Source organism: Antechinus flavipes, chromosome 6 (assembly GCF_016432865.1).
Source record: "Antechinus flavipes isolate AdamAnt ecotype Samford, QLD, Australia chromosome 6, AdamAnt_v2, whole genome shotgun sequence".
NCBI lineage: Eukaryota > Metazoa > Chordata > Mammalia > Dasyuromorphia > Dasyuridae > Antechinus > Antechinus flavipes.
Genome location: NC_067403.1, coordinates 244819915 through 244830337, shown reverse-complemented (window position 1 = coordinate 244830337; position 10423 = coordinate 244819915). Strand labels below are relative to the sequence as shown.

General features: G+C 33.8%; 1 protein-coding gene across 1 annotated transcript; it reads right to left on the bottom strand.

Moving 5' to 3' along the window:
- Positions 1–6658: 6658 nt before the first annotated feature.
- On the bottom strand, positions 6659–7621 carry LOC127541462 (olfactory receptor 10AG1-like). Its single transcript, XM_051966716.1, has one exon. The coding sequence runs from the start codon at positions 7580–7582 to the stop codon at positions 6659–6661; it is 924 nt and encodes a 307-aa protein (XP_051822676.1). The 5' UTR covers positions 7583–7621.
- Positions 7622–10423: the final 2802 nt, after the last annotated feature.

Genomic DNA, 10423 nt, shown 5'->3' with positions numbered 1-10423 from the left:
GTGATTTGTTGTGTAATGGAACACAAAATGGAATTTTTTTTTCCATTTTGCCAATTTTATTTTTTTAGAGAGCTATTTTCAGTTTCTAGTTCACTAATTCTATTTTTTCAATGATATGATTTCTTTATCCACTCTGTCTTTAAATGAGTGGGATGACTTCTCCAGACTCTCTTGCCAGGCCTCCCTCTCCTTTTCCCATTTTTCTTCTAGCTCTCTTGTGAGAGCCTTTTAAATTTCTTTTATGAGATTCATCTGTGCTGAGGAACAGATGATATCCTCCTTTGGAGATTCACCTGGAGACAGTTTGTTTTTAGTCTCCTCAGGATTTAGAGTCTGTTCACTATCCATTTAGAAGCTGTCAATGGTTAAGGTCCATTTCAATTTTTTTGCTCATTTTGTCAGAGAAGACTCAAAGGATATGCTAAGAAAAAAAAAAAAAAGGAATCTGCTTTCTTTTTTGGATTGGGTGGTGTTACCAAGCTTCCTCTACAGACTGTGGAGGGAGACAGTGAGGCACTAGCAGAATAGTGATGGCTGCGCTGAGCCTGGGATCTGAGACTCTGAGAGCATGCTGAGACACTGTCAGGGAGGGGTGGCCAGGTCCAGAGAGACTCCAGCTGTTCTGGGTTGTATTTTTCACTCCCTGTGTTTTTAGCTTCTTTGCTTGTCTGCTGGCTTGCTGCCAGGATAAAGCATCCAATATTGTAGCAAAGCTTTCCCCACAAAGACGGCTGAGATCACACCCCACCTAGCTCAAGTCTGCTTGGCTGTGAGCTGCCTGCAGTGCTCTCGTTTCCACTGCATGCCCTCAGCCTGCACCCAATCTAAAAGCATCCCCGCCCTCAAGCAAAAACAGACCTTTCCTGGCAAATTTCAAGGATGTCTTCTCTTGGTAACTATTTGTGTGTGTGTGTGTGTGTGTGTGTGTGTGTGTGTGTGTGTGTTTTCAGTCAAGCATTAATTCAGAGGCTTGTCATGAAATGAAGTCTGAGAGTAAACACGGAGCTTATGCAGCTGTGTGCCTCCTCTCTGCCATCTTGGCCAGAAGTCCTGATGTGCCTCTTTACAACAATGAGATGATTCAGGCCAGTTGTAATGGTCAGGTGATGAAGAGAGCCATCTACACACAGAGAGAGGACTGTGGGAACTGAATGTGCATCACAACATAGCATTTTCACTTTCTGTTGTTTGCTTGCATCTTATTTTCTTTCTCATTACTTTTTTCTGGTTTGATTTGATTTTTCTTGTTCCACAAAATAATTGTATAAATATCTATACTTATATTGGATTTAGCATATACACCTACCATATTTTTAAAATTTTTTGGACTACTTGTCATCTAGGGGAGTGGAAGGGATAAGGGTGAAAATTGTAACACAAGGTTTTGCAAGGATTCATGTCGAAGAACCATCCACACATATTTTGAAAAAAAAAAAAAAAAGCTTTAATTAAAAAAAATGTAATGGGCAAGGTGGAAACTGAGGATTTTTGATGCAATAAGAATCAAACAAACAAATTCAAAAAATGAAGAAATGAAAGAAAATGTGACATCCCACAAAGAAAAACAGCTGACATGTAAAATACATAGATCCATAAGAAACAACCTCTGGATGTCCTAGAATCAATTATCAAAAGAGGAACCTAGACAGCATCTTTCAAGAAATTATCAAAGAAAAATATCTTGAGTGAAGTAAAGTACAGGCAGGGGACTGGAACAGAATCTATGTTTCAGCATAATCACAATAACTTCACCTAATAAGAATACATGAAATTCATAAAATTCATAGATAGATAGATATATCTATAACACTCCCTTTCTCAGATAAAGCAGAAGAAAAATAAACAATTAAAAGAGATACAGAAGTAAGTTACATCTTAAAAAGAATTCTCTAACAATTCATTGAATGACCACTTTTATTTCTTCTCAAGATTATGCTTCACTTCTTTGGGTATGATATTTTAGGCAACATCCCAGTTCATTTGGTCTTCCATTTATAGTGTTCCAAGACCTAAGATCATTTAGTGTAGCAACTGTTAGGTCTTGGGTGATTCAAATAGTGGCTGCAATATATGTGAGTAGTAGTTTGTATTTTTTTTCAATTTGTTTTCAATATTTTCCTCTTGTCATAGGTGTTTATGAATATGGCTATGATATTCCTTATGGAGACTATTGACTAGCTATTTTTCTTATAAAATTGATTATTCATTGTTTTGCCAAATTGCTAAAGAAAATCTGGAATAGCTATAGGATGGCCAGTTAATCTTGGTGTTGTGTCAAGAGCTTTCTAGAGTGTGATGATCTCTTTGTCTCTCTGTCACTCTGTCTCTATTTCTGTCACTACCTCTGACTCTGCCTCTGCCTCTGTCTCTTGTCAATTTTGCTCTGTCTTTCCATGTCTTTGTCTCTGTCTTTTTCCGTCTTTCTGCATCTCCTTCACTCTTTATCTCTCTGTCTATATTTCTCTTTGTCTTTTTCCCTTTATTTTCCCTAAGAGCAGATCTACCTGGTTTTGACTCCATAAAACAGTATGCTTCTGGAAAGGGACCTGTATGTGCCAAAATGTTTGTGGCAGCCCTGTTTATGGTGGGTAGAAACTGGAAAATGAATGAATGCCCATCAATTGGAGAATAGTTGGGTAAATTGTGGTATATGAAATATTATGGAATATTATTGTTCTGTAGGAAATGACCAGCAGGATGAATACAGAGAGGCATGGAAAGACTTACATGAACTGATACTGAGTGAAATGAGCAGAACCAGGAGATTATTATATATTTCAACAATGATATTGTATGAGGATGTATTCTGATGGAAGTGATATCTTTGACAATGAGAAGATCTAACTCAGTTCCAATTAATCAATGATGGATAGAAGCAGCTATACCCAGAGAAGGAACACTGGGAAATGAGTGTAAACTGTTTGCATTTTTGTTTTTTCTTCCCAGGCTATTTTTACCTTCTGAATCCAATTCTCCCTGTGCAACAAGAGAACTGCTCAGTTTTGCACACATATATTGTATCCAGGATATACTATGATGTATTTAATATATATATGACTGCTTGCCATCTAGGGGAGGTGGTGGAGAGAAGGAAGGGAAAAGTTGGAACAGAAGTGAGTGCAAGGGATAATATAAAAAATTACCCAGGTAATGTTCTGTCAATAAAAAAGTTTTTAAAAAGTGAAAAAAAAAACATCATGCTTCCAAAATTCAGGAGTGCTTTCCCTACTTTCGTAGCCCAATTTTAGCTTTTTTTGTTGTTGTTGTTGTTTTATTCTGTCATTAGACTTTAATTCTTTGACTAAATGCAAATAAACACATACTATGTTTATTTCTTTTTGTTTTCTTTTTTTTTTATTTCTCCCATTTTTCCCCATTTTCTCTGTTTTTTTCTCTCCCAACATGACTTATAAAGCAATGTGTATTAAAAATAAAGAAACACTGAAAATCAAAAAAAAAAAAAAAAAAAGAAAAGAAAAGATTTTAACCTCCTTGAAAGCATTTCCAATGAGATAATGCACATGGTCTTTTTTTCATTATTTGTTATTGTTTTATTATTTCTTTATTCTTATAAACCCATTAGTTTTCATTTGCTCAACTAATTATTTAAGGGATTGTTTTTTTTTCCAGCAAGACTGTATACCTTCCTAACTATTTGGTAAACTCGAGCATTTTAAGAATTATTTTTTCTTAAGCAAATTTTTGTTTTCAAAATTTTGGCCAATTCTGTTTTTAAAGTATTTTTTCCTCACTGGTGTTTTTTCCCATGTTTATCATTTGGCTAACACTTGTGTTTTAATTTGTTATTTTTTTTCAGTGTTTATTTGTGCATATGTCTTCTTCACCAAGCTTTTGCCTTGTTTTACCTGCTTTTCTTATGTCACTCATTTCCCTTCTTAATTTTTTTCTTTTTCTTCTATTATTTGATTTGCAAATTAAATTTTTAGCTCATCCATGGCCTAAGACTGATTCATTTATTTTTATTCTTGGACACTTTGGATGTAGGAATTTGGACTCTTATCTTCTAAGTTTGTGTTTTGATTTTCCTTATCATAACAGTAATTTTCTATTATCAGAATTATTTTCTGTTGTTTGCTCATCTCCCTACCCTATTACATGATTAGGATTCTGCTTCTAGGATGGAAGGTTCACCATCAAAGAGCTTCAGAGTTTGAGGAGCATTTTTCAGAGATACTTCAAAGAACCTTTACATTTTCAGTTCTTCCAAGGAGATAAAATCTAAGAACCCATGTTTATTTCTGTCCTTTCCAGTGCTCTGTTCTCTGAGTGAACATAAGCATTCTTTTCTCCTGGTAAAATGTGCAGACAGACCCTGATTAGCACTGGCTACTAACTCTAGTTTGGTAGTGTACCTCCTTGCCTTGAGCCAGTCTCCCAGGATTGCAACAGAAATACGAGTGTGAGCTTAATGTTCTGTTGTTTAGGTTTTCTTGAGGTTCTCTGGAAGCAGCCTTTGTTTCAGTTCAGTAATCACCATGTAAGTAGACAGAGGTTAAAATCCAAATTCTTTAGTGTCTCCTTCGAAGTTCTATGTCCTTCACTTGGGACTTGGCTAGTTTTCTGGAGGCCTTCGGGATCTTGATTTCAGTGGAGAAGTAAAGGAGGAGAGCCTGCCACCACTTCTCTGTCTTCCCTAGTTCTGATTCTGGCTGAGTTTGTCTGAGCTTATATGCTTTCTTATCGTAAGTGTGAATGTTATAGAACTGTATTAAGTACTAAGTAGGTGTAGTGAACTAGAGAACTTATTAAGCACCATGCTAAACAACCATTGTCTTTATTAATTCCACTGAGTTAATTGTTTCAAGTTCAGAGTTCTAGCCCATAAAATGTGAGCAAAGCAAAAACTTCCTGCTTCTTTGCTAGCAAAGAGATCTCCTTCTGATGAGTTGTTCAGCCACCTTACGTACCTGCAATGAGAGCACTAAGAGCAGTAGCTGCTACTACCAAAGATTCAGTGGTTCCCAAGGCCAGATCTTGCTTTGCTTGGGTTAGGATTGCCCTGGGGTGGCCTCTTCTGTCCTGTGTTCTACTCTCACCTTGCGGAAATAGATATTTCCTCCTAACATTGTAAATTGTTTAGAGCTGCAAATTTATTTTGTGGTCTTTTATCAGTTCTGCCACTCTAGAATTTCTCTAGAGTTATTATTTAAGGATGGTTGAAGATGAAGAACATCTCAAGCAAGTCTCTGATTTAGTTTACAATTTAACCTCCATCTTAAATCCAGAAATTTCTTTAATATATAAAAATATGCTACCATGCATTATGTTATCTGAATCTACCATCATCACTTAATGTTTGTACTACAGGTATTTGCATTGCACAGGGTAGGACACTGAGATTCTAACCATGTCAATAATTAACCCAAATTTCAACAATAATTTCCAGAGTGAAAATTTGTTGTCATTGCTATTGGCTTAGTACTTTACTACACTATTTACCACAGAAGAAATAGCATATAACACAACTAATAACCTACCAAGCAAAGAAAACTAACTTCTCTTCTACAAATGGTTCTTTAATCAAAATCATTTTGTCATTTTTAAGTAGAAAGGATTCTTGCCTTTCTTAGCCTTGGGGGATAGCTTTTCTCCTAAGCATAGTACCACATTTTAATGAAAAGTCCAGTAAGTTTAACATTTGTAAGTTTTATTAAATCATCTTCCTATAGCTCCACGTGGAATAGAGAATAGAAATATTTATAATAATTGGATAGACAAACACTGAAAACCTAAACTTCTTTGGGAAATGGAGGACCATTAGGCCTTATGAAGTGCCCAAGCAATAGTTGAGAATCCTCTTGGCCATACCATTTGTTCATTGGAGGATGGAATAAGCCATTCTCCATATTTTACCATAAAATTTGCAAATAAGATCTAATATTCTCTACACCTAATCATCCTCCCTATTATGTGCACTTAGGAATTTGAGGTGTGAATTCCCTCTCTCTGTGTATTACTTTTTTTTCTCTCTCTTTCTGTCTCTATCACTCTCTCTCCCTGTGTTTCAGTCTCTCTCTGTGTTTTTCTTTACCTCTGCTTTTGTGGCACTGTCTTTTTGTCTCTTTCTCACTATTTCACACACACACGTGCTCACACACACACACACACACACATACACACACACACACACATATACACACACACACACACTCTTTTGTTAAAAGCAGCTTTGCTTGGTTTCACAAAATGGAACATCATGCTAACAGCAATGGGGAGATTGTGGTGCCCACTTCACTTTTCCAATCAAACTTCAACTTCTTTTTCTTCCTTCATTAGATTTCAATGTCCTTGATGACAGTGACTGTGCCCAAAACTTGGCACAATCCTTCACATAGAAGTAGCTCCTTAAAAAGTTCCTTGAATTGTAATTTAACAGAGCAATTCAGATACATTCAGTTTCACTTGATGTTTCTGTAGAAAGTACTCACCATGTGAGATTACCAAGTCAAGGACTAGTGAAATAAACTAGACATCATAGAAGGCATTGGAAATCTTTAAATATAATTTCTTCTACTTAAAAAAATATATCATAGATTACTTATGAAAAACAGAAATCTACTTCTTAGCCCTAATATGACAAAAAGAAAGGAAAACTAAATTTTTATTTTAGATTTGATCATTTGGTTAATGAATCATATCATTTTAGAAGGAGTTTTCTCACTGCAACAATTACATCCTTGTTCCTCAGACTATATATCATGGGATTTAACACTGGAGTCATAATAGTATAGAAAAGAGCGAAGACTTTGTTTGATTTAGCTGAATGACTAGATTTGGATCGCAGATACGCAATAGTAACAGAACCATAGAATAAACATACAACCATAAGGTGAGAAGAACAGGTAAAAAAGGCTTTGGATTTCCCTGAAGTCGATGGTAGCTTCAGGATGGTGGCTATGATTCGGAAATAGGATATGAGTATCAACAGGAAGGGAATCACGACAAAAAAGAAAGTATTAACAAGTAAAGAGATCTCTTTCTGATATGTGTCTCCACAGGCAATCTCCAGCAGAATTGAGGAGTCACAGAAAATATGATTCAGTTTGTTAGAACCACAAAATTTTTGAGAGAAAAACTGATATGTGACACCTATCTGAGCTGGTACCCCAGTGATCCAGGCAGCAATCACCAGTTGGACACATACCTTGTGATTCATGATGAGAGGATAGTAAAGAGGCTTACAGATGGCTACATATCTGTCATAAGCCATCACAGCCAGGAATAAGCACTCTGCAGCTCCTAGAATATAAAAGAAGCAAGTTTGTGTAGCACATTCTAAGAAAGGGATGTTTCCCTTTTGAGTCCAAATATCTTTTAGCATTCTAGGGAGAGTGATTGATGTATAACAGATTTCCAAGAAGGAAAAGTTTCCAAGGAAAAAGTACATTGGAGTTTGAAGAGTAGGATTTATCTTAGTTATAACAATGAGCAGACCATTTCCTATGAGAATATTTATATAGATAATTAAGAAAATTCCAAATAGAAGACGTCGGAGGTTGGGAAGATCAGAAAATCCCAGAAGAATGAATTCCACCACAAATGTAACATTACTTCTTTCCATTTTGTCAGTTTCTTTTGGCTGTGGAAATATTGAATTCAGAATAAGTGAATAACTTTCTTTCTATTGGCCTCAGTTTCTAACTTAGAAATCTAGAAAGGAGGTAGAGAGAGGGTGTTATTAAAATGATTTCTTATATCACTCTTAGCCTTTACAATTTATGTAGAGTTTTCCTATGAATAGTTAGCATCTAATGTTCTATTCTGTAAAGATCACTGCTAAGTGTGAACATTCTATATTCTCTCTTAGAAGGTCAAAGTCAACAAATGAATTTAAGTATGAACTATGTGTCAGGGAGTGTATTAATGTTACAACACTACCTTTCTTGAATATTAAGTGAAAATATGGAATTTAGAAATATTACCCAGTAAAACCTTTGAAATCATCCTTAATTTGATATCTGCCTTCTATATCACTATGCCACCATTGACATTTTGATTTTCAAAGGTTCTCCTGATACTAGAAGATACTAGAAGTAATGGCTTTTACACAAGATCTTAAATATATCGAATTGAATTTTTTTTCAATTCCCCAACAGTATTAATCCTGAGTACCTTATTTTTTTTTAGTCTTTTTTCATGAATTTTTTTTATCTCTGGAATTTTTTTTTCCTAATCATCTCTCCTTATAAGAATTTCCCCATTCTCTCAAAACCTATCTCAGCTTTACTTTTTCTTCTGTTTGGCTTTCCCTGATCACTTTTGGTAGTAGACATTTGTCCCATCCTTGAATTACTTGATCATGAGAATTATATCATGAATTTTCATATATGTATCCCATGCTGGTTCCAAGATTCTAAGTCTTTATGTGAATTACATGGTCTACGTGAAGTGAGCAGAAACAAGAAAATATTATATACAGTAACAAAAATAATATTTGATGGTCATCTGTGTTGGATTAAGTTCTTTTCAATAATCAGGTGGTTCAAGAAAATTCCAATAAATTGGTGATGAAATCAGCATCCACATCCAGAGAGTGAACGATGAAAACTCAATGTGGATCAAAGCACAGATTTCCATCTTTTTCCTTGTTATTTGTTTAATTGCTTATTTTTCCTGGCTCACCTTTTTATTTTGCCCTTTTGATTTGATTTTTTTAATTGCTCAGCATGAAAAATGTGGATATATATTTACAAGAGTTGCACAATTTGACCTATATCAGATTACTTTCTGTTTTGGATAAAGGATGGAAGGATAATTGAGAGAAAAATCTGGAACACATATTGAGAAGGTGAATATTGAAAACAATTTATGCATGTACTTGGAAAAATAAAATTACATCATAAAACATCAAAATTAAACAAAAAAAACTGAAGATTTTTTGACAACAAGGGTCTTGCCATATAGATATAGATATAGATATAGATGAAAATATATAGTACAACACATGAATAACAAATGCATATTTAAGGTGTGGATCACTATTGTGATATGAGTTCATAGATACTTCCTATTCCCGAATAGTTTTATTGAATAATCTTTAAAATACCATCTTTAGAAATTCTATCATCTCCTGTAACAGATGAATAGCATAAAATTATTTTTTTCTCATTTCAAAATTTAGTTTGAATACTTGGTCTATTCATTCCTGATGTAATATCTATTAAACAAAGATTTAAACAGTAAGTTATACAGAAAAAAAAAAAAAAAAACTTGTATATCTATGCAAATGTATACATATACTTTTATTTGTACATGCTTGTATATGCACACAGATACATGCACATGTGTTTGTATCTCTGTTACAGATATGTATATATACATATACCTATATATAGACACACAGAGAAACATATTCACATTATATTGAGTTTTATCTTGAGCTAAGACTTGAGTCTGGTCAATTTGTTCCACTTAGAAAATAATTAAAATCATGGAGTAATAGCTCTTGGTTTTTAAAGGAATATACAAGTGGATAGGATTGATATTTCTTAAAGCATGATGATAAGAAAAAAAAGCAACAAAAATGTTATAAAAAAAGATTTATTTTGATCCCTAAATATGCTCTCTCTCTAACCATCTTAGTTCTTACATTTTGGTAACTAGGGAACACATTCAATCTGTACTCATAAAATTCATATTGAAGTATCTCTTTTAGTGCTTATTAAATGATGTCTTGAACAAGTGATTTGATTTCATCGTGACTTGGTTTGCTCAACTATATTATGAAAGGATTAGAATAGTTCTGAGATCTTATTTTCAGATTATTGTTTACAACTCTGTGATGGGAGAATATGTCAATATCATTTAAGCTTTTAATATAACTCATTTTAACCTCTATTTCTAAACATTAGAACATATGAAACAAAATTTAGTTTTATAATATAAGGCAGATATGATTGAATTTGAATTAGAGTGCTAACTTATAGATAAACTAAAAAAGTTAAATGAATTGTTGTAATTCTTCTGCAATTTTCATCCATAAAAAGTAAAATAAATTTGGGCTTACATTTCTCTTTTGTTGAGAAGATTATTTGAAATGGAGAATCCAAAAAGTTTAAAAATTGTTCAAGCTCAATTCATGACATCCTTGTCAGAATCTTTATTTATTCACTATCATTCCCATGAATTTTTTTTTTCCTAGGAAAGTCACAATTCTATTGATTACCTTAAATCATTAATGTTTTGTGACCAATTATAGAAGTGAAAAATTGGTTTTTAAGATATTATGATGCCAAATTATTGTCTATAGGCTCACAGAAAACATATTTGGAACAATTTTACGATACAGAAGCCAATTCATTGAGAAATTCTGACTTCTTTTGATTGATTTCTATGACTTAACAGATTTGAAAGAAAAAAAATTGGTATAGAAAATAAATTTATTCTAAATTTTTAATAGTTA